The sequence below is a fragment of the Mobula hypostoma genome, chromosome 6 (genome assembly GCF_963921235.1).
Source record: "Mobula hypostoma chromosome 6, sMobHyp1.1, whole genome shotgun sequence".
NCBI classification, from domain to species: Eukaryota; Metazoa; Chordata; class Chondrichthyes; order Myliobatiformes; family Myliobatidae; genus Mobula; species Mobula hypostoma.
The window spans coordinates 37,179,940-37,205,963 of NC_086102.1; the positions used below are offsets into that span (position 1 = coordinate 37,179,940).

At 41.8% G+C, this 26,024-nt stretch overlaps 1 gene segment (V, D, J or C); it reads right to left on the reverse strand.

The window, feature by feature from the left end:
* The window catches only part of LOC134347505 (immunoglobulin heavy constant gamma 2B-like), a 50,502-nt gene that overhangs the window by 8,893 nt on the left and 15,585 nt on the right, over nucleotides 1-26,024 (reverse strand). The window contains 3 exon segments of the C gene segment in view: nucleotides 1,275-1,640; nucleotides 4,898-4,969; nucleotides 10,406-10,536. Of these exon segments, the coding sequence occupies nucleotides 1,275-1,640; nucleotides 4,898-4,955 (424 nt within the window).

Genomic DNA, 26,024 nt, shown 5'->3' on the forward strand with positions numbered 1-26,024 from the left:
CAGGTGCTTTGGTTTCCTCCCACATTCAAAGGTCATGGTTCTGTACATTAATTAGCTACTGTAAATTGCCCTAATATATACAGTAGGTGAGAGAATCTGAAGGAAACTGAAGAAAATTTGCAGAGAATAAAAACGGGATTACTAAAGAATTAGAATAAAAGGGTGGGGTCAGCATGGACTCAATGGGCTGAAGGGCCTGTTTTCAGGCTGTACCTTTCCACAATTCTTTGACTCCTTTAACTCTGGCTTTTGTTGAGAGTTCCAATCCTCAACATTCAAAATCAGTTTTACAATTATTGAAATAAATAATTTGTCACAAAACAGTACGCATTATTTTAAATAATACTTTAAACACATAAAGTAATTAAAGCATATAAGTTATGCAACTTGCTTACTTACTTTTTTCTTCCCTTCCTTACTTTGCAGTCATGCTGAGTTTCAATAGGTGAGCAGATTCCATAATGTAAGCGCCATGGGATCTCAGCAAGCTTTTACTCTGCTATTGAACCCTGTGGGGAGCTGGGCTGCTGGGGGGCTGCTGAAAAGGTTTAGCAGCATTCAGCTAACAGGTTCATGACTCCAGGGACCCTAAACCTTACAGCCATTAATGAATGGATGAGTGAGTAACTGGCAAAACCTTGCAATATGGGCTAATGTAACCAGACGCTTGTCTGTCTAGTGTATTATGCAGTGAAAAGTAAGAAATTCATCTGGTATCCATTTGTCCCTCAGCTATGAAAAACTCATTAACTAGCCCTCTATGCACTGTCATTGTGGGATGTTGCTTCATTTAATCTAATTGCTGCGATATCCTATACACAACAGAGATCACACTTCAACAGATGATCCAAAGGATGAGAAGCACAAATGGGCACTTATACTCACAAGTCATTCTGATCACAAATCAAACTCACTGATTTAGCTGACTGAAAGAAAATTGTGGACAAACTTTGACCCTGTGAGAAGTTTGGTGAAGCCGGGCATGAAGATTGCCAACCTGTTATCCTGGTGCACTTGGAGATTTGACTCTTGTTCATGTACAGAGAAACCAGCACAACCTGCCATCTCTGGGAGACAGGAATATTGGGCAACCTCTTGGCCAAGGAAAAGTGGGGCAATCATAGAGCAAAATGGATGGGGATCAGGTCTGGCTGATCCCGGAGGAGCAACTACCAGTGCTACAAAGAGGAGCATCAAATCACCTGTCCTTATTGTTACTCCTTTCAAACGTTTGTGTTACCTTGTTCTATGGGCTGTTAATCAGATAAACTCACCTTCCACTGTTAAGTTGGTGCCTTTTCCCTCTATGCCTTGTACCGGAGGGGGTATTTGAAAGAAAACCCGGCAGAAGTAAATGTCAGAATCACTCAACTGAAGATTGTAGATTGTTAATATAAACAAATTCATTGAGGTGTCCAAATTAATGTTGGTACGTTGTATACAATGGCATTGAGTATAATTTATCATATTTCTATTGAAAATATAATCACAAAGCTTCTGTGCAGAGTTATTTCTTCGCCATTCAATCAACAATTGCTCATAGTTTTCATGGCTGTAGGAACAATTTATTTTCACTGTCTGTCCTTTCAGTGCGTTTATCATGAACGGTGTCTGGGAAACCATCAGATTTTGGTATTTTCCTTGAGACAGAAATAAACAGAATTAATTTGTGCAGAAAGGCCAGCATTAATAATTTGTGTATTATATATTACTACATTTCAACCCGGCGTGAGTTCATCTTCAGTACAGCTCCTTGTGCTATGCCATGTTTGCATTTCAGCGCTGGGGCTAAGTGTCGCAGTGGACTGGCTGCAGCAGCCGTACTGCAAGGTGGTGTGGTGCAAGAGTATTTCTTATACCAAAGTAAACTTCATTCATAATAAAAAGTATTTACAAGAATAAATAGTGTAATGCCTGTTCATTCTTACATTTCTAGTCAATGTGTTGAGTGGTGTTAATTTACATCTTCTTAACACCAATAGGATGGCTACCACTGATGTGGCCCTCTGGGGCGGAACTATACTACAATAATTGAGCGACTTCCTCACCTGACCTGGGCCCTCCCTGTCCAGCAGTGGAGGAACCCCACACTGTGGCCCTCCCCTACTGTAGAGGCTGCCCCAGGAAGTGTTCCTCAGCATATACTCCTGCAACCTGGAGTGTGCCTGCTGGAGGCATTCCCCCACAGACATCTCGATGTGCTGGCATACTGACAAGTTTCAGGTAGACCAAAGGGGGTCTTTTGTTGAGTTGCTGATCTTCCAGCAGCACCTGGTGTCGATCAGTGCGTGTCTCCCTGGGAACAGCCCGTAGATGAGAGCGTCCTCTGTCACACAGCTGCCCAGGATGAACCGTGACTCAGGCCCTTGCATCTTCCTCCATACACTCTTCGCAAACCCACAGTCCGCAAAGAGGCGAACTACCTTCTCATCCCCACTAAAGCACACAGTGAGAGCGATGCTCCAGGCATACATGAAGGGTCGTCCTGGAAGGGATCCTACTGTCAGCCAGGAAGGGTGCTGGTGCCTGTTGGTGAGGTCTAGCAATGAGGCATTCTGTCGGATGGTCTGAGTGTCTGCTTAGGGAACCACCCCACTGTGTCCAATGAGTACTTCTGCAATGTCTGCAGGGCATTCCATTTTGGCTACTGCCTAATTGCCTTGTAGTCAAAGGCATTGGTCTGGAAAAACTTCCACAAAGAACGGGTGGTGTAGCAGCATCCAGCTAACTGGAACATTGCACAGCCATGGGGCAAGACCCATCCTTCGACAGGTAGCTCTACTTGGCACCCACATACTTCGATTCCACATGCACCTGGATGCACACACACACATGAAGCATAGAAACATAGAAAATAGGTGCAGGAGTAGGCCATTCGGCCCTTCGAGCCTGCACCGCCATTTATTATGATCATGGCTGATCATCCAACTCAGAACCCTGCACCAGCCTTCCCTCCATACCCCCTGATCCCCGTAGCCACAAGGGCCATATCTAACTCCCTCTTAAATATAGTCAATGAACTGGCCTCAACTGTTTCCTGTGGCAGAGAATTCCACAGATTCACCACTCTCTGTGTGAAGAAGTTTTTCCTCATCTCGGTCCTAAAAGGCTTCCCCTTTATCCTCAAACTGTGACCCCTCGTTCTGGACTTCCCCAACATCGGGAACAATCTTCCTGCATCTAGCCTGTCCAATCCCTTCAGGATTTTATACGTTTCAATGAGATCCCCCCTCAATCTTCTAAATTCCAATGAGTACAAGCCCAGTTCATCCAGTCTTTCTTCATATGAAAGTCCTGCCATCCCAGGAATCAATCTGGTGAACCTTCTTTGTACTCCCTCTATGGCAAGGATGTCTTTCCTCAGATTAGGGGAAGGTGGTGTGAGGGCAGCATTAGGTATGTCTTTGCCTCCATTGTCCATCGATGTGTGTTTCATGACCTGTCTGATTGGCTCCATCTTGGATCCCCAGGTGATTTCCAAGATGGATAAGCGGTGGATAGGTCACACCTGCGAGTCTGAGAGCACCTCACACATGATGACCAGATTCTTCCCCATTATTGAGAGGGAATGTACTCTCCACACTCTCAATTTCTGTTTTACCTTTCCAATCCACTCCAGCCAATTCTTCACCAGATCTCAGGCTTCACCCTGAGGACCATTGTGATTTCTTGTTGGAAGACTGCTGCTCTTAAATTTATTGAACTATTTTTATATGTCCCTGAGCAGAGGTAGGGTAACTGGCCTTGTTGTTCAGAGAGTTATGTTTCAATAGTTATAATGCTTTTCAGTGAGATATAGGTCAGATGGAAAGTTGGGCAGACCATCTGCAGATGGAATTTAATCCTGACACGCATGAAGTGATGCACTTTGGGAAGTCAATTAGGGATAAGACATACACTGTAGAGCAATTGGTGGGTCTCTAAGAAACAGGTCTCTGAGATGTACAGAGAGACCTTGGTCCAAGTTCTTAGTTCCTTGAAAGCGGCACCATAGGTCTTGAAGAAAGTACATGGCATGCTTGCCTTCATAGGTCAGGGTACAGAAACATAGGGCTGGGATGTTATATAGCATCTTTACAAAATACTGCTTAAGCCACATTTGGAGTAGTGTTGCCAATCTTTTGGAAGGAAGGATTTCATTGCATTGGAGAGGGTTTAGAGGAGACTCACCAGGATGCTCCCTGGATTGGAGGACTTTAGTCTGAGGAGAGACTGGATACAATGGGTTTATTTTCCCAGGAGCAAAAGAAGCTGGGGGTGGGGAGGTCAGAAGGTGGCCTTATAAAAGCATAAAAGATAATGAAAAGCATAGACGGGGTAGGTAATCAGATTTTTTTTCCCTATTGTAAGGTATCAAAAACCATATGCCATTGTTTTAAGGTGAGGGTTAGAAGGATTAAATGGAATTTGAGAGGGAAGTTGTTCATACGGAGAGTGGTTGATATCTGAAATATCCTCATTAAGGAGGTAGTGGAATTACATATACTTACTATAAGAAACATTCACAATGAACTTTGAATAGGAAAAGCATAGAAGGATACAGTCCTAATGCAGGCAAATGGGATTAGTGTGGATAGACACAAAGCCCAACAAGGACAGGATGGGAAGAAGGGTCTGTTTATGTGTTTCTTTTCTCTTTGAAATAGACTCTATGAAATATTATTGACCTTAAGTTGTTTCTTCATCCACACCTGTTATCTGACCTGTTGAGAATTATTATCACCCCATCTGCTTAAATTTGTCATGCTGACTAAAGTTTCTGAAAGAGTATCAGTCAAATGTTTCAGGTGGAGCTTCCACTTCAACGGAAAGCTTAAAGGAGTCAGTTTTAAAACCTTCATTCACAGTGTCCAAAACTCCACACACAGGAACCAGCTGACATTGTAAGCTCCCTTACCTTCACTGAGAAGGGAACGTAGTAAAATAAGAAGCAATTGCTTTCCCAGTGCAGACATTACTGATGAGTTTTCTAAACAAAATAGAAAAGGAAACGATAAAAGCACAGAATTTCAGTTACGTAATTACAGTGAAGATTGCCTGGGTGTATCTCAATTACCTAATACATTTTTCCCATTAGAGCGGTGGATTGATTAATTCATCAGATGAAAGGAGACACTGTGACATAACATTGGAATCACAACCCAGTTATTTGTTAGATGCTATAACATGATGTTAATTACTCATTTATTCAAATTGTAAATGGCAAATAAGTCATGGGACAAAGTGTCTCCTATCTCCTGTTTATTCTGCTTCTCACACCAAACATCTTTCCCCAGCCATAAGACATGGGAGCAGAATTAGGCAATTTGGCTCATTAAGTCTTATCTGCCATTCAATCATGGCTGATTTATTTTCCATCTCAGCACATGCCAGCACATCCTTTCTTAGATAACGGATCCAAAAGTGCTCACAGCACTCCAAATGTGAACTGGCCAAATCCTTGCAAAGCTCAGCATTACATCTGTTGCTCTTAGTGGCCTCATCATGAGAAGAGAAAGGTCATGAATTAAAGAAGTAAATGTATAAACACACGTACTTGTTGGAATCATGAAAATTCACAAGGTCCTTAAAAATTCTACAAATGTGTAAAAGATAAGTGAAGTCAAAGATAGGCTCTGTACAGTTAGAGAGGGAGGATTCATAATGGCAAAAAAAGAAATGTTAGAGCATTACTTTTTTGTCTCTTTAGAAGGATATACAAATAACTTACTAGAAATGTTAGTGAATGATTAACTTGATGAGAAGAAGGAATTAACAAAAATGATATAAGTAAAATGAGTTCTGGAAAGATAATGAGTGAAAATCAGCAAATTCCGATCACCTATAATCTGCATCCCAGAAATGAACGAATTAACTATGGGAATAGTAGATACAATGGTTGTCACCCTCCAAAATTCTAGAAATTAAGCAATGGTTCCTGTAGATTGGAGGGTAACAAATGAAACCCAACTATTTAAAGAGGAAACGAGAAACTAAAGCACATTAGCCTTTCATCAGATGTAGAGAAATTTCTGAACTCTATTACAAAGGATGTGAGAGTGCAACACTTCAAAAAAAACTGTAAGCAAAGTCAACATGGATCAACGAATGGATATCACATTTAATAAATAAATTAGCCTTTCTGAGGATGTACTTGTAGAACAGATAATGAGAAACCAGGAGAACTGGTGTATTTAGATTTTAATAAAATCCCATGAAGTATTTAGTGACTAAAATAACAGTGTATGGGGTTGGGGTTATATTCAAAATTAAAGATTGTTTATTGCTATTCTTCAGTACACGAGTGTAGAGGAGAACAAACTGATTGTTACTCTGAACTTGATGCACCTTGAAGAAACACAGTAAGCATAAAACACACAATACATGTAAAGATAAAGCAAAATTCTATAAAACACCGTGTACGTAACTGTATACAGACATGGATTCAGAATTGATAGACACATAAAAATAGAGAGTAGGAAAAAATGAGATATTTTCTGGGAATCCAGTGTTGACCACTTGGATCAGGACATGAATTCCAGCTTTTCATAACATGGATCAATACTTGTCATAGATGGCATGGAGTTTCATCAGGCCAGTTCCTGGGATGGCATCAGTGCCTTCTGAAGAGAGATTGAGTTGATTAGGTCTGTATTTGTTAGAGTTAGAAGAAAGAATGAGAGGTAATTGAACTGTACAAAATCCTGGCAGGTCTCAACACACTAGAACCAGAGGTCACAGTATCAGAAAATGTGGTAAGGGCTGAAATGAGAAGAAATTCTTTCACACATTGGATGGTGAGCCTTTAGGAATGAGCGATCAATTTACTAAATATGGTTAAGAAGAAGGTAGTCAGATAACTAGGCATTAAAAGCATTAAAGGGTAAGAGGAATATGGAATCGAGATAGGGGAATAACCACAATCTCGAAAGACCTACTCCTACTCCTATATTTTTATGTTTCTTTATTGTACTGCTAGAGAACACATGAAGTTGAAATCATAATCTCCTTGTATTTTCATGTATTTCACCCTATTAATACTTAATGATCTTGGTGTAATGAATTAAGCTTTATTCAACAATGAAGGAATAATCGCAAGTATCAGCAAATTCCCAAATCTCCCAAGCCAAAAGTTCATCACACGAATTACACATGCATGTACAGTGCGGTACAACACAAACTAAGTGTAAGACCTGATCTTGTATTAAAGGCTGATATGCTATGTTCCTACTCCATGACTGTGATGACATAGGATATGATTTTGCCACTCTGCCCTAGACCATGGGTGGAACTGGATTTGTCATTTTAAAGTGTCTTTTTTCTAACCAAACAGTTCAGTGAAAATTATTCAACCAAACTCTGAAGGAATCCAATTGGCTACGCAGACAGCAGAACAAATCAGGCATAGAACTGGGTCAAATTTAAATGTATACTACTGTTTTCTAATTCAGAGTTCTAAAATGGAATGAGTTTATCTGGTTCGCTAACTTATTACATGCTATCATTCAGTAAAGACAGAAAAGGTGCTTTGACACTCGAGGCAAGCAATGAGATTAGTTGGCATTTGTCGATGCATAAAATTATCAATGAAATAACTTTCAAATGAAGGTCTTTTGTCGGCAATACTGTAATACGGTGGAAGAATGCTTTGATTTATCCAGGTCACCAGGCAAAAGTGATGGATTTCTGCAGTATGTCTCACCAGCAGGAAGAAGTTGCCATATTTATCTTAAGGGATGTAAAAAGCAGCCTACGTTAAGCAGTTATTTAAAAAATGACAAGTTTTGATTTGGAAGATGATGGCACACTTGAAAAAAATGATTTTGAACAGACTTTGGAAAATTCCAGTGGAGTTTCATTGAGGAGAAATCAGTGAAGAGGAAGCAGCACTATTTTAGTTTCATTAGACCAAGGTCAAGTTCACAGAACTCTTAGGTGAAACAGAAGCTGAGGGAAAATAGCCAGCTTTGAATCATTGTGAAAGGCAACAAGGTTGACCTGATGTTATAAAGCAGAAAGCTGGAAGCACTTAGCAGGTCAGGCTGTGCCCGTGGAAAAGAGAAAAAGAGTTACAATTTTGGGTCAAAGACCTTTCATCAGAACTCAGACCTAACACACTGATGTTATAAGATATTATTAATCATGATTAAAATGCTTCATTAATATACTGAGGTTTATTAGTCTAATGATGTGATTTTGAAGCGCACCATGGCAGCAGGAGTGGCATGCAGTAAATGCTTGCTTTATCAGTCGTGTTCATATCTTCTTGGTGAATAAAATACGGGAATGTATAATTAATTATTTAAATGTAATTCCTCACTATTTAACATCCTTCTTTAGGAAGAGTCGGCATTTAGTTCAAACTAATCTAATAGACTTAGGTGAATAAGAAATAGGCTTAATTGAATAGGAAAACTGTACAGAATATTTTTGAAGCTGCTACTTCAAGGTTAACACTGAATTTAAAGTAATTATAGCAAAACTGCACCACCTCACTATATTTATGAATGTAGTGATTATAACATGCTTAGCAAAAGGTCTGATTAACAGGATATTGGGTACAAACTGCAAAAGAATCTATTTTATATTTAATATCCAATGCATATAATATTTTGAAGTGTGTGTATATGCATTACCAGCAGATTCCCTTACCATCCCCACTAACCAACCAGAAGATACATTTATTTGTAACAAAGGAACATTTATACTTTCTGAAACTATAATTTGCATAACTAATTAAATAAATTCCATGTTTGAATTATATTCTGGGATGAATACCAAATATTTTGGATTGGTCCATGATTACATTCACTATAAATGTGTTGCTATTTTATATCCATTTCTTTATGATATATACTTGGATTTCAATTCCTTATCCCCTTTTACTATTAAAATACTTTGTAAGATGGTAGACAAGAGAGAGTAGCGGAGTTTAATATCTATTATTTTTATTTAGTGATTCTAAGATAGGATAACTGCTGTGGAATTTGGAAATAAACACTTCAAAACATTTCAAGTTCTCCTAAAAATAATTTTGAATCAAGCAGCAAGTAACTAAATTTGTATTAAGAGTCCAAAAGAGCCTCTTTGCCTTTATCAATTTAAATCTGACTGATGCATGAAGTTTGGAACATGGCATGTTGTTACATTTCACATTATAACTTCAGCTGACAGGCACAGCTCTAGACAAAAATATGATGATAATAACCAGGCTTTTGAGGAAATCAGAGGGACATTGATTTTTAATGATAATCATTAGAGGATATTATGATGAATAAATTTGAAAAATAATACATAAAAATAACATTTTAAAACTTCCTGTTGATTAATATTTCAGTTATTTAATGATAGTGTCATTTGAAAAAATATTTTGTTGCTGAATGTTTATAAATAATATAAAATTGCAGAATTGATAGCAATGAATATTTGGTTGTAAATGTTCATGTTCTGTTCTCCTGTCTAATTGTTTAACGATTCCTCACAACGAAAGAAGAAATGGGATTTTTCTACCATAGACATGAGATGACACAATTCATTTTTAAATATTGACAAAGAATGTAGTGCAACATGTATCCCTAAAATTAGTTTATAATTAATGTTTAATTTATGTTTTCTTGTCAATATTGTGTATGTGCCTGTGATGCTGCTGTAAGTAAGATTTTCATTGCACCTGTGCAGACATGTACTTAAGCATATAACAATCAACTTGACTTTGTCTTCAAATGCAGTTCACCTGAACCAAGTATTATTAGTCAAGCACTAGTTAGGACTATTTATCTGGCTGAAGAAATTTCTTTGCCCAAAATGAAGAAAATGAAGAAAATTCAAAATAAAAACATTATATTTTTAAAACTAAATTCATCTATCAGGTTTTATAAAACGTCTGTTAATAATATTCCTGAAGATTGTGCTGATTAATCATATCAGAGATATTAATACTAATGTGACATGTTACATAATTTCTATAACTATATATTTCCAACATTTCTTTGTTAGAGAAACAAGCCTCAACTAAATTCATATCAAGCTCTGATTTACTGCTTAACATAATATTTGAGCACAACTTGGTTTAATACCTTACATATGCTTTAACCCATAAGAAAAGTGCACCATTAAAAGAAACAACATTGATGTGGGAAGGAGCTGAAAGAGAATAAATAAAAGTCAAAAATTCTCTCTGTCTTACCAAATACGAGTAAAAAGTAATCACAATCCTTATAGAATTCTATTCAGAATGGAAAGCATCTGGAAACTGCAGCCACTGTTATTTCTACCTCTGGATCTGTTTACCAGTTAGAATCATTCCCTGGATAGGTTTCATTGTGTGCTACTCCCGAATTGCAATTAGCTCTCAATAGTGAGAGTTTAGTATATACAGTAACGACATACTATATGTTTGTAAAGGATAATGAAATAAAGTACTTACATGAATTGAGGACAAATATGTTTGTCTGCTGCTGAATGAGAGAGTAACTGTAGCTAGTGTCAGCACCTCCTTTTTTGGAAGAACACGATTACACCCGATATGCATCCTCTGTTTCGGGGAATTTCTACCCACTGCAATAATTTGAATTAAAGTTTAATTTGACACTAAAATGAATACTAAATTTTGTTGTACATAATGACATTGTGTGTGGCGCTGGGGAAAAGGCTCAGTTTTTAAATACAAAGGGTACATTGGTCTGATCTGATTCCCCAGATTTTTCATTTGTAGCTATTTCAAAGTCTTTTGCAATAATATTATACTCAATTCACAAGTGTTTGCATGCTGTTTTTAGAGGAAAAACATTCTGCCTAAACCTAAATACTTCCTCACTCATTTCTGTGAAGATTCATCCTTTGGTTTGGGTGTACCGTCACCTCCAACGGGATCCCACCACTAAGCACATCTTTCCCTCCCCCCCTCTCTCTGCTTTCCGCAGGGATTGCTCCCTTCGCGACTCCCTTGTCCATTTGTCCCCCCCCATCCCTCCCCACTGATCTCCCTCCTGGCACTTATCCGTGTAAGCGGAACAAGTGCTACACATGCCCTTACACTTCCTCCCTTACCTCCATTCAGGGCCCCAGACAGTCCTTCCAGGTGAGGCGACACTTCACCTGTGAGTCGGCTGGGGTGATATACTGTGTCCGGTGTTCCCGATGTGGCCTTCTATATATTGGCGAGACCCGACGCAGACTGGGAAACCGCTTTGCTGAACACCTACGCTCTGTCCGCCAGAGAAAGCAGGATCTCCCAGTGGCCACACATTTTAATTCCACATCCTATTCCCATTCTGACACGTCTATCCACGGCCTCCTCTACTGTAAAGATGAAGTCACACTCAGGTTGGAGGAACAACACCTTATATTCCGTCTGGGTAGCCTCCAACCTGATGGCATGAACATTGACTTCCCTAACTTCCACTAATGCCCCACCTCCCCCTCGTACCCCATCCGTTATTTATTTTTATACACACATTCTTTCTCACACTCTCCTTTTTCTCCCTCTGTCCCTCTGACTATACCCCTTGCCCATCCTCTGAGTTCCCCCCCCTTGTCTTTCTCCCCGGACCTCCTGTCCCATGATCCTCTCATATCCCCTTTGCCAATCACCTGTCCAGCTCTTGGCTCCATCCCTCCCCCTCCTGTCTTCTCCTATCATTTTGGATCTCCCCCTCCCCCTCCAGCTTTCAAATCTCTTACTAACTCTTCCTTCAGTTAGTCCTGACGAAGGGTCTCGGCTTGAAACGTCGACTGTACCTCTTTTCTAGAGATGCTGCCTGGCCTGCTGCGTTCACCAGCAACTTTGATGTGTGTTGCTGGAATTTCCAGCATCTGCAGAATTCCTGTTGTTTGTAGAATTCCTTGAGTTAATTCAGAAATTACTGGACTCAACTCCACAAGCTTTAGCTTCCTGAGCCACTCATTGTCCAGCTTTCATTTGTAAAGAGTTAATTTTTAATCTATAATGATATTTCTTCACAATTAGTCTATGAAGAGTTCATAATGCTTTTCATACTGTCTCCCTCTGATCACTGGTGAAAATCATCATTGGATCTTTCCTCCTGATATACACCATTTGTATCTCTCAAACCTTTTACACATTCTGTTATCTTATCCATGCAAAAATTTGTGGATATTTTACCCACAATTAAGATCTATTTAACTTTCTAAATGATGCAAAATTGTTTGATTTTCCAATGTGCATGTTCTCAGCGTGGACTCTTTTTCTAAAAACATATATGTGAAGTTGGTTTCCTCTATTGGCTTCTTCATAACAGATGTCTGTGTTTAGAACTTAATCACATACATCGTAACTGGAAATGGATATGATCTTCAAAAATTATCATTCAATGCTTTCACTTATCTTAAGCATTTATACTTCCTCCTGTTTATAACAGCCACGTTGGGGCTAACACAATTTGCTGGTGTGACCTGCTGCTGGCAAAATGGGACCAATAGAAGATTTGTTATTGAGTATTCTTCCTCTTCCAATTCATCTATCTTATTTTCATATTTACTCCACCTGCATCCTTTGGATTATTAAGTGCTTTCTTCAGAACACACAGATACCATGCAAGTAAAAGGAGTAATGTTGAAGAGAAAGATAGATGGAATGTGAGTAGATACTTGTCGTGGACATGAGATGAGATTGCAACAGAAATGGATATCCTTGACATTGCATTTATCTTGATCCTCTGCATCTTAGATTTCCAGCGCTCTTACATCCTTATGGAAAACCAGCACAAACCTACTCCGTCTGATTCACCAACTTCCTGGCAGTCCTACCTTTGACATCCCCTCTGCATCACAGCCATTGACTGACGTTGATTGGGTCTGGGTTGATCAGCACACGAATGGCCTGTGCACTGAACATCAGAGAGCACATTTAGTCCACGGTCAGGCTTGGTAGTGAGTCCAAGTTGCACACAGTGTCAGACTAGAATGTTGCCTACTGTACCAGAATCCAGCAGAGCCTCCTATGCATGTACACTGGAAAGTGGAGGACAGAGAGAGTAAATTGGGCTATGGTGCTGTGACAAGGGGCTTGGAAGAGCTTACTAGATGGAAGACCCCTCATCTCTATCTGGTGGCGCTGTTGTCCCGGATGCAGGGAGCATTTGATGAGTGGGTGATTGGTAGGGCTCTGCAGTTAAGCGCAGAAGTTGTTTCTCCACCAATGCTTACGTCCCAGGCGGGGGTGGGGGGGGTCTGGTGTGCGCAAGGGTCAAGGAAGCTCTCCCTAACTGCATGGGCGCTGAAGGTGTTGCTGATGAGGGGTTCTAGCAGTGGTCTGGAGTGTCAGCACGGAGAGCCAGAGTGATGAGACTTTCAACGAAGGTGGTCACCTCTCGGGTAGACAGCTCATCTTTCGAACACTCCCCGAGGCTGTGATGTAACGGGCCAGCAACAGTTACGCAGTCAGCTGGAGAGCCCTGAATTCCACAGTGCAATCCAACACAGAGCGTGAGCCTTGATACTGTGAAGCATCCGATTCACTGCCTCCCTTCCACTTCTCAGATCATTGAAAATTTGGTGCACCTCAGCGGTGAATTCCACATGCTTATTGCAGATGGAGGTTCTGTTGTCCCAGTCAGTGACAGCCCAGGCCAGAGCTCGCCCAGTCAAGAGAGACATGACAAAGGCAATCTTGTCTCAGTCTATAGAATACAGAGATGGCTGTAGTTCAGACGGTAAGATGCACTGGGGCAGGAAGTTACGGCAGGAAGTTCCATTGAAGCATTTGCCCTCCAGAATCCGGGATCCTGAGGGAAGAGGCTGACTGGCACAGGGTTGCTGTAACAAGATGGTGAGTTGGTTGGGAGTGGTGAACAGATATGCAATGGTTTTCTGCTGCTTCTGAAACCGAGGCTATGGGCCTGCCCCGGCTGCTCTGCGATTCAGTCTATGGACTCAACTTGGTTTACAATGCTGTCACTTGCTTTTATTGTTTGCATGATTTGTACTTTCCCCTCTTTCTCTGCACATTGTGTGTTGGTCTTTTTTTCTTGGGTTCTTTCAGGTTTCCTGCCTTACTATCTCATGGTTGTACAATTTATACATATTTTGATAATTAATGTGCTTTGAACGTTGATGTACTTGTGTCAGTGGACAATTTCCTTTAGGCAAGAAAACTTTGCTGGATCAATTGCTGCTTCACCCATCTTGTCAAGAAGTGTAGAGGAAGCTTGACCCAATGCAAAGTAGTGGAGACAATTTAGCAGTGAGTGATCCTATTAATAATAAACATCGAAATAACAAACCGGAGGAAGAGGGGAAGCACACAACAAGAGAGAATGGATACTTAACACAAAAAAATCAACAAGTGGCTGGCTGGTTCAATGGGTGAATAAGGACTGTGGATGAGAGTTGGGTTTAAATAGGCTGCAGGTGATGGGTTGGACATGAGTGGTAGGTGACTCCTCTTAGCTGGGTGGAGACTGGGAGGTGTCTGCCTGTGCAGGCCTGACAAAACCGTTCAACACTTTAAAAATGATGTTCAGGAACACCTGTTTAAGAATGTTTTCAGACTCTTTGCTGTGGGTACTTGCAAAAACTGACAACAGAGTTATCAGTGTAATATTACTTATTGAAGCCAGTTAACTTTTGTCAAATACCCGTGTCTAATACAACAATACATTAGAAGTCCTACCACATTTCTTTTCTGGCACAAGAAAAACATAGAAACCGTTGACTATCCTCACACAAAATGATACTGTGAACTATCAAATGGAATAACTGGGAGGATGAGATGACTCATTAATGTTCCAGAATTTTCTCTAGCAAGATGCTCCCAGATATAAATTCAGTATGTCTGGAGTGTCTTGCTAGAGAAAAATCTAGAATGCAACAAAAAAATGGTAAGGATGTAGTCAAGAAAGAGACTGGGAAAAATATTGCCAAATTATTTTGGGAAAGGACAGAACACACAGGCTAAAGAATGCATTAATAAATCTGGGCTGGGTCAGAAATGAAATTAAGACAAATACAAAACATGAAAAATTGTACAGAAATTTCTATATTGTCTAATAATATTATCAAGACAACTATAAAGGTACTCTAGAGGGAGGCATTCAGAATAAAGCAGAAGTAGTAGCATATATGGATGTTGTTGGGTGCAATTTAATTGCCATTATGGAAAGTAGTTACACTGTAACCAAGTCTAAAAAAAGGCCAAAAACCTTAGGTCCATCTGGCACAATTCCGAGGAGGAGGATGAAGGAAAGAAAAGTGATAGCCATAACTATCATCAGATGTCAACCTCTGGCTGGGATAATAATGCAAGATTCACATTGAACTTCACTAGCCAACCCCTGTCACAAGCAATAGCTTTTCCACATTACCCAATGGCTCTATTTTGGGTGATGCAAGATCTCAACCCTAAACGTCCATGATCCTTGTTCTCCTCCAGTTACTGCTTGACCTGAGTTTATTATTTGCCTCGATTCTAGCATCTGCTGTCATTCTGCAGTCTTCACTGGTTCTGCTATCAATGATACCACGGTTACCGTCAGTTCATGATACTCATACACCATGCAAGCACTTAGAAGTCCATATGTTTCCCATTCTGCCTGATGGTAGACCGCACCATTGGATGGTTGATTGGTGGCCTGTACCTGATGCTTCATGGTAGTATATTTCTGCTTAAGCATTCGTGGGGGAAGAAGTGTTGCTCCTGTGTGGAGGCTTGCCTGCAGGCAACACTTAGAAGTCCAAACAATACATGATAGTTTGCAGAAAGAAAAGTTCATGACAGTGGTAGAGTGCTCTCTCAAAAGAAGAAGAGTATTTAGGGTCAGAAACTGAATAAAATAATTTGATAAACTCTACAAGGCAGGGAAACGTTATCTCAACCTACGTACAAATTAATGTTAAGAGAACCCAGCTAAGACATTCTCTTTTGTTTAAGAGAAAACAAAAGATGAAATGGAACAAGAACACAGGATAAACTTCCTTTCAAGATTTTCATATTTGACCTGGTTTCAGCTACCTATAACATAATTAAGGTCAGGGGAAAAAAAATAAATGCTGCAATATTTCTTGTTATCACTAACTCTAGACCTAACGCTGATAACAATTGGAACACTGCTGCTGTAAACACTTCCCCACCATAGGGCAGAGGCTGTGTGAGACTGAGATTGTGCAACAAGTCGCAAACCAGGCACAGCAAGGGAGATGAGGCTGAGTACAGGGCTACTGTAGGAAACTTTGTCACATGGTGTGAGCAGAATTATCTGCAGCTTAATGTGAAAATGACTAAGGAGTTGGTGGTAGACCTGAGGAGAGCTAAGGTACCTGTGACCCCTGTTTCCATCCAGGGGGTCAGTGTGGACATGGTGGAGGATTACAAATACTTGGGGATATGAATTGACAATAAACTGGACTGGTCAAAGAACACTGAGGCTGTCTACAAGAAGAGTCAGAGCCATCTCTACTTCCTGAAGAGACTGAGGTCCTGCCGGACGATGCTGAGGATGTTCTACGAGTCTGTGGTGGCCAGTGCTATCATGTTTGCTGTTGTGCGCTGGGGCAGCAGGCTGAGGGTAGCAGGCACCAACAGAATCAACAAACTTATTCGTAAGGCCAGTGATGTTGTGGGGATGGAACTGGACTCTCTGACGGTGGTGTCTGAAAAGAGGATGCTGTCCAAGTTGCATGCCATCTTGGACAATGTCTCCCATCCACTACATAATGTACTGGTTGGGCACAGGAGTACATTCAGCCAGAGACTCATCCCACCGAGATGCAACACAGAGCGTCATAGGAAGCCATTCCTGCCTGTGGCCATCAAACTTTACAACCCCTCCCTTGGAGGGTCAGACACCCTGAGCCAATAGGCTGGTCCTGGACTTATTTCATAATTTACTGGCATAATTTACATATTACTATTTAACTATTTATGGTTCTATTACTATTTATTATTTATGGTGCAACTGTAACGAAAACCAATTTCCCCCTGGGATCAATAAAGTACGACTATGACTATGACTATGTTGACAGTCGGGCAACACATACAAATTGCTGGAGGGAATCAACAAGTCAGGCAGCATCCACGAAGGGGAGTAACCAATTGCTGTTTTGGACCTGACCATCTTTTCCCTCCATAGCTGATGCCTGGCTCGCTGAGATCCTCCAGTCTTCTACATGTCCTGCTCAAGATTTCCAGCACCTACAGAGTCACTTGTGTTTATACATTTCGATACTCATCCTATCAAGTACTGAAGGACCCTTCTGAAGCAGCTGCATCATACTTTCATTTGTAGTTGTAGTCATTACTGTAGACATACTGGCCATGCATGCATGGTTGCACAGCGCTCTTATTTGCATATAACCTTGGTCATCTACTCACCAGCTAGTGGCCTGGCATGGTGCAGAGGATTATCTCAATACGGATATATGACACACAAAATGCTGCATAAACCCAGTGGGTCAGGCAGCATCTATGGTATGAAAGAACAGTTGTTGTTTTGGGCTGAATCACTTCTTCAGGACTGGAAAGGAAGGGGGAAGATGCCAGAATAAAAACGTTGGTGGAGGGGAAAGAAGGCTACCTATTTGTCAGCTGTTCATTTCACAGTTGCTGCCTGACCTGCTGAGTTCCTCCAGCATTTTGTGCCTGTTGCTTCGGATTTCCAGCATTCAATCCCTCCTCATTGACTAACCCAACACTCCTCTCATCTTGGGTTCCCCCAGCTCTGCAGTCACGACCCTCACTTGGCCTGGTCATCCAGTTCACTGCTGAATTGGGGACCTGTTTGCCTGTAACCTCAGTTGACTTCACCCCATAAATCTGTGGAGATAAAGAAAAATATCTGGAGGCCTATCCAACCTAAACTGCCTGTGCTAGTTTCTGTATGCACTATTTGAGGCAAGAACTGAAAAAGGCCCAGGGTTGCTAGTCCATGCCTTCAAGCTACACCCAAAAAATTGTAATAATAATCTGCGAGCTGCTAGCCTGGGGAAGTGCACAGAGACACAGACACAGCAGAGAAGTCAGTCAAACTCTCGGAGAGAAAAGAAGACTTTTGTAGTCCAAATAAATACGGGAGGAGAAGATAGCGGCACGACGCAGCGCACTCAGCCTCTCCGGTAAAATGATATCGTATTTGTTAAATAGGGTACCGTGCACAATTCTGATTTGATGGAGACAGCCGTGAGAAGCACAGAGGAACATCCGGAGAAACTTCTGAAATGCCTGGTTCGCTACTGTGTGATTGAGAATCTTCAGAGGGAATGCCCCAAATCCTCGGCTTTGCCTGCTGCTGGCAGCCGGGGTTAGGGTCGAAGTGCTCGGCAGAGATGGTGCTTGGTGCTCGGTGTCGGAGGCTCGAAGTTTTCGGACGACTCAGAGTCGGACTGTGGTCGAGCATGGCAGGGAGAGTTTTCTTCATTCTCCCGTCTGCATGAGATGTGGGACTTTCGAGAGACTTTGAACTTTTTTTACCGTGCCCATGGCCTGTTCTTCATCAAGTGAAGGTATTGTTGCACTGTTGTAACTGTATGTTATAATTATGTGGTTTTTGTCAGTTTTTCAGTCTTGGTCTGTCCTGTGTTTCTGTGATATCACACCGGAGGAATATTGTATCATTTCTTAATGCATGCATTACTTAATGACAATAGAAGAGGACTGCGTGTCCTCATAATCTAATCTAATCTAATCTAAATACAATAATAAACAAAGAAACAGGAAAATGGAGCAAATCCTGCAGTTCCTACATCTAGTTACCTAATAAAGCCTGCCTGAGACATCTGATTTCTCTAAATGAGGGGACTTTGAGAGATGGGACTTTAGGATTGCAAGCAATCTCACTCAGGCTTCAGAAGAGCATCAAGTAAGCACACTGATATACTGCATGGGTGACAAAGCAGAGAGCATCGTGGGAGGATTAGGACTGACAGATGCTAAGGAAAAGGTGTACAGAACAGTGCAGGACAATTTCAAAGAATACTTCACAGGAAAGTGAAATGTGATATATGAAATGGCAAAGTTCAGAAAAGAGGAGCCAAATGTAAATAAAATCAGCTCAACGTTGTATGCCTCTTCAGACAACTGTTCATTTGGGAATCTGAGAAGTGAGCTCATTCAGGATAGGACTGCTGTACGGCCACTGGACACCAAACTGTCAGAAAGACCAGTTGCAGGCAGATCTCACACTGGAGAAAGCTATTACTATAGTCAGGCAGATTGAGGATGTTCGTCAGCAACAGGCAGAACTCAGGCATGAAAACGATACTGAGGTAAAGCTAGAAGCTGTACAAGAAGAAGGTTGCAAACAAGCTGCAGTCAGAAAGACTACAGAAGAGGTGACAGTAGAACTCAGTTCAAATAAAACAGGCAAGCGAAACAAAGAGCAGGTAAAATGTCCACCTGTAGGAGATGCAGCAGGTCTTCATTCCATGTCAAAGAGCTCAATCCAGCAAAAGAATTGAAATGCCACCAATGTATAGAATTGGCCATTATAAAAGCCAGAAAGACAAGGCTGGTATACTGTGGTTTAGCTGAAAAATGAGACAGTGACATTCAAAATGGAGACCAGGACAGATGTCATGGCCATCGTTGAATGTCTGTTCATAAAACTGGTGAAGAAAACAGACATTACACTAAAACCTAACAAAGAAAGTGGCCATGGGGCCAGGGAAAAATAAGTTCATAAAATAGTGTTAATAGTGCCATGCAGTTAGCCACTCCCACATGGGAGGAGTTCACATACTCTACAAGGAGGGTTATCAGTAAAGTTCACCTGAATATCCTGCATGCTGATGTCTTGATGTCTGCACTGTCCCTCAATATTGAATACAATTCCATGTACTCAACAAAATCACCATTAAGAAACACTACCCTCTCCCTTTGATGCATAGAATATTCAAACACTTTGCAGGACTCAGATCTTTGCCAAACTCGATTTAAGGAGTGCATACAACGTGATTTCCATCTGCTGGGGGTTGAGTGGAAGATGGCGTTCATAACACCCACTGGTCACTACAAATACTTGATGATGCTTTTTGGACTTTCTCGCACTTCAGCTGTTTTCCAAGTCTACATTAAAGAGATCTTTTGGGACATGCTATACAGATATGTCTTCATCTGCCTCCACGACATTCTCATCTTCTCCCAGGATCCCTAAGAAAACACCTGTCATGTCTGACCAGTCCTTCAGCATCTCATTAAAAAACAACTGTACTGCAAGTTAGAGAAGTGCCAGTTCACAGCTCAGTCATTTCCTTCCAGGCTTACGTCCTGCCACCCCAAGGCATAACCAAGGACCCACAGAAAGTGCTCACTACAGTTGAATGGCCCTGACCACACTCCCTCAAACAGCTACAGTGCTTGTTGGCTTTCTCCAACTTCTACTGCCATTTCATCAGGAACTGCAGCCGAGTTGCTGATCCTCTCACCTTCCTCACCAATTCCCTTCCTCATGGATAACCTGGCCTGTTGCCATGGACCACGTTTTTGAAGTCAAGGGATGCTTCACCACTACTCCTGATCTTCACCACCCAGACCTCACGTGGTAGAAGTAGATGGATCTGACATGGCGTCGGGGTCATCCTTTCCCAGCGAGGACCAGATGGGAAGACATCCCTTGTGACTTCTTCTCGTGCAAGTTGAACTCTACACAGTGCCTTTATAGAGTAGGAGACAGGGAGGTACTTGCCATTAAGTGGGCCTTGGAAGAATAGAGACATTGGCTGAAAGGAAATACTTAACCTCTTCACTGATCACCAGAACCTATATCTACACAAAAAACTCGCCAACTCAATTCATGTCAGGCTCACTGGGCCCTCCACTTCAAGCAGTTTGGCCCAGCTGAAATTTAGATTGGCTCTCAGTGTAGTAGTCCATACTTGCTGATCCGGACCCAGAACACCTGGTAGATCCACCAGACGCTACAGCGTGAGCCTGCTCTGTCCACAACCACATGACTGTGGTGATGGCAGTGTGGTCTGATGCATTCCAGAGGGCTCACACCTCAAACCCCTCCAGCCTTCAATGAGCCCAGTCCAATTCCTCCAGCCAATGGCCCTCTGGGCTCCTGTGGTCACGAACAGCTGTGGTCCTACATCTCCATAGATTTCATCACTGGTTTGCCGACTTCTGATGGGGACATGGTGATCATGATGGTGGTGGACTGGTTCTCTAAGTATCCAGCTTCATTGTCCTCTCCAACCCCCCGTCAGCCATTGAGATGGTGGACTTGGTTCTGCAATGTGTAGTTCATCTCCACTATTTCCCTGAGGACATATTGTCTGACCAGGGCTCACAATTTGTCCCCTGCTTCCAGCAAGCCTTTGGCTCCCACCTCCACACCTCACTGAGTTTGTCCTATGGTTATCAGCAGCTGCAGACCAATGATCAGTCAGAAAAAGCCAATCTGCAAATGGAGAGGTTTCTGCAATGCTTTGCTGCCTCAAACCCTTCCACGTGGAAGAAGCATTGATTCTGGGCCGAACTGTCCCACAACCTACACACCTCCACTGCCAGGGTAATCACCGGTTGAAGTTCTTCAAGACTACCAACCCCTACTCTTTCCCCACAGAGGAACACCGGTGAAAGTCCAGTCTTCCAGGGCCATTGTTTGCCACTGCCAGAATGCTTCAGAGGGAACAGAGGGCAATCCTAGCTGCCAACCACACCTACTGCTTCCAGGCCAACCACCCGTGGAGCCCAGCCAGACTATTCCAGCCTGGGAACCGTGTCTGATTGAGCACCCAAAATAATCCACTCTTCATAAACTGTGAGCACCAGGTGATACTACTCATTAAAAAAATCAGAAACGGCTGGCTATAAAGAAAAAATTAATGACTTTGGTTGCACAAAGGGTAAAAAGCTTATGTATACTGAGCTATTCAGACAGTATTTTGAAATAATCCAACAAGAAACGAGTGCTAATTTTGCTAAGTGTATTAGGTTTAAAGGTGTTCAGTTTGCTTCGAAGTTTGACTGCCCCAACCAAACCGTTAGAAATGAGCTTGTAAAAAGTGATGCTGGAACACCTAGAACAAAAGCCATTGTTAATTGTAGAACACTTTACGCTTCATGAGCAGAATCAAAGAGTAGGGGCCTCCATTCCAGCGTACATGGCTGAATTGAAGAGATTGGTGAACATCGTCAGTTTCTTAATAGTCTTAATGATACACTGAGAGATCATTTAGTTTGTGGAATCTTAAAAGAAAGCATTCAAAAACAACTCATAACTGAAGAACAGGTTACACTCAAATGAGTAATGGAAACCGCAGATGGAGATGCAATTGAGTTGCAGTCAGGAATGAAAGTGTGTGTGGCTAGAAATGCAGCGTCCAAACTGAAACCAGCCTGGCTGAACAAATTGTGTTACCATTGCAAAAGGGGTCACATTCATTAAACAAATGCAGATTTAAAAGCGAAACTTACGCAAAATGAAACAAAGTAGGACATGTACAAAGAATAAAATGAATGGTCTGCTCAGGGAAGAGAAAAAGATAAAACATCAAGTTGCAATTTCAAAAAGAGCACGATCTGTATACTGTTGATGAAAAATCTGATAATGATGAGAGTGACATAGGATTGCGTAGCCTTGAGATTTGCAGTTTGAAAACTAACAGACCAGCAATATGGCCTGCACCGGAAGTGCATGGAAAATTAATTAAAATGGAATTGGACACTGGCTCAGCTGTTTCAGACATTCCACAATATGAGTTTCAAAAAGCATTTCAAAGATACTAAACTGAAGCCTGCAGTTATTCAACTGAGAACTTGTACTGGAGAAAAGATAACTTCTGTGGGAATGACATTCGTGACTGTGAAATACAACAACCAACAAGCCACATTGTGCTTGTATGTGGTGAAAACAGAAGGTCCAGCACTCTGGGGACCTGATTGGCTGAGACAACTACAACTTGATTGGAGATCTATTAACCATTTGCATGCCAAATCCCCTGCAATGAAGTCAACTGAAAGTGAACAAAGAAAGGAGCTGGATGATGCCACAACTGTCTCCATGCCGAACATCATGAACCACTGCCCAGCAGAGGACAAACATGTATTGGTGTCAGCCTCTGTGCCTCTGGTTGGGAAGCATATTGGACCAAGGAAGGACCATGCTGCTTAGAGGAATCATGCAAGTGAAGAAAGTCGTGGTCTGCCTACAACAGTTTTTGTTGGCAACATATCTGAGAAAGCTTCTGATATGTTAATCAGGCAGTTACTTGTGAAATGTGACTTGGTCTTAAGCTGGAAGAGAGTTCAAGGAGCTTCAGGAAAGCTGCAAGCATTCAGCTTCTGTGAGTATAAACAACCAGAATCTACTCTGCGTGCTCTAAGGTTAACGCATGAACTTCAAGTGGGAGACAAAAAGCTGCTTGTAAAAGTAAATGCAAAGACCAAAGCCCAGCTGGATGAATGGAAGGCCAAAAAAGTGACAGGTGTCAATGGAAATACAAAACAAGATGATTCGTCAGATGATGTTGTGGATGAGGAAAGCAAGAAGAGAGATCAGATCATAAAGCGAGCAATAGAAGGATTAATAATCTCGGGATTACTGCCTGTGCCACGCGACAGTGAGAGTAGGAATGCGATGAGGTGGAGGATAAATGCGTGGCTGAGGGATTGGAGCAGGGGGCAGGGATTCAAGTTTTTGGATCATTGGGACCTCTTCTGGGGCAGGCGTGACCTGTACAAAAAGGACGAGTTACACTTGAATCCTAGGGGGACCAATATCCTGGCAGGGAGATTAGCGGGGGCTACTGAGGTGACTTTAAACTAGAATGTTTGCGGGGTAGGAATCAAATTAAAGAGGCTAGGCGTGAGGAGGTTAGTTCACAACAGAGGGATGGGAACCAGTGCAGAGAGACAGAGGGGTGTAAAGTGAGGGTAGAAGCAAAAAGTACAGAGGAGAAAAGTAAAAGTGGCAGGCTGACAAATCCAGGGCAAGCATTAAAAAGGGCCACTTTTCAACATAATTGTATAAGGGCTAAGAGAGTTGTAAAAGAGCGCCTGAAGGCTTTATGTGTCAATGCAAGGAGCATTCGTAATAAGGTGGATGAATTGAAAGTGCAGATTGTTATTAATGATTATGATATAGTTGGGATCACAGAGACATGGCTCCAGGGTGACCAGGGATGGGAGATCAACGTTCAGGGATATTCAATATTCAGGAGGGATAGACATGAAGGAAGAGGAGGTGGGGTGGCGTTGCTGGTTAAAGAAGAGATTAACGCAATAGAAAGGAAGGACATAAGCCAGGAAGATGTGGAATCGATATGGGTAGAGCTGCGTAACACTAAGGGGCAGAAGACGCTGGTGGGAGTTGTGTACAGGCCACCTAACAGTAGTAGTGAGGTCGGAGATGGTATTAAACAGGAAATTAGAAATGTGTGCAATAAAGGAACAGCAGTTATAATGGGTGACTTCAATCTACATGTAGACTGGGTGAACCAAATTGGTAAAGGTGCTCAGGAAGAGGATTTCTTGGAATGTATGCGGGATGGTTTTTTGAACCAACATGTCGAGGAACCAACTAGAGAGCAGGCTATTCTGGACTGGGTTTTGAGCAATGAGGAAGGGTTAATTAGCGATCTTGTCGTGAGAGGCCCCTTGGGTAAGAGTGACCATAATATGGTGGAATTCTTCATTAATATGGAGAGTGAGATAGTTAATTCAGAAACAAAGGTTCTGAACTTAAAGAGGGGTAACTTTGAAGGTATGAGACGTGAATTAGCTAAGATAGACTGGCAAATGACACTTAAAGGATTGACAGTGGATATGCAATGGCAAGCATTTAAAGGTTGCATGGATGAACTACAACAATTGTTCATCCCAGTTTGGCAAAAGAATAAATCAAGGAAGGTAGTGCACCCGTGGCTGACAAGAGAAATTAGGGATAGTATCAATTCCAAAGAAGTAGCATACAAATTAGCCAGAGAAAGTGGCTCACCTGAGGACTGGGAGAAATTCAGATTTCAGCAGAGGAGGACAAAAAGCTTAATTAGGAAGGGGAAAAAAGATTATGAGAGAAAACTGGCGGGGAACATAAAAACGGACTGTAAAAGCTTTTATAGATATGTAAAAAGGAAAAGACTGGTAAAGACAAATGTAGGTCCCCTGCAGACAGAAACAGGTGAATTGATTATGGGGAGCAAGGACATGGCAGACCAATTGAATAATTACTTTGGTTCTGTCTTCACTAAGGAGGACATAAATAATCTTCCAGAAATAGTAAGGGACAGAGGGTCCAGTGAGATGGAGGAACTGAGTGAAATACATGTTAGTAGGGAAGTGGTGTTAGGTAAATTGAAGGGATTGAAGGCAGATAAATCCCCAGGGCCAGATGGTCTGCATCCCAGAGTGCTTAAGGAAGTAGCCCAAGAAATAGTGGATGCATTAGTGATAATTTTTCAAAACTCGTTAGATTCTGGACTAGTTCCTGAGGATTGGAGGGTGGCTAATATAACCCCACTTTTTAAAAAAGGAGGGAGAGAGAAACCGTGGAATTATAGACCGGTTAGCCTAACGTCGGTGGTGGGGAAACTGCTGGAGTCAGTTATCAAGGATGTGATAACAGCACATTTGGAAAGCAGTGAAATGATCGGACAAAGTCAGCATGGATTTGTGAAAGGAAAATCATGTCTGACGAATCTCATAGAATTTTTTGAGGATGTAACTAGTAGAGTGGATAGGGGAGAACCAGTGGATGTGGTATATTTGGATTTTCAAAAGGCTTTTGACAAGGTCCCACACAGGAGATTAGTGTGCAAACTTAAAGCACACGGTATTGGGGGTAAGGTATTGGTGTGGGTGGAGAATTAGTTAGCAGACAGGAAGCAAAGAGTGGGAATAAACAGGACCTTTTCAGAATGGCAGGCGGTGACTAGTGGGGTACCGCAAGGCTCAGTGCTGGGACCCCAGTTGTTTACAATATATATTAATGACTTGGATGAGGGAATTAAATGCAGCATCTCCAAGTTTGCGGATGACACGAAGCTGGGTGGCAGTGTTAGCAGTGAGGAGGATGCTAAGAGGATGCAGGGTGACTTGGACAGGTTGGGTGAGTGGGCAAACTCATGGCAGATGCAATTTAATGTGGATA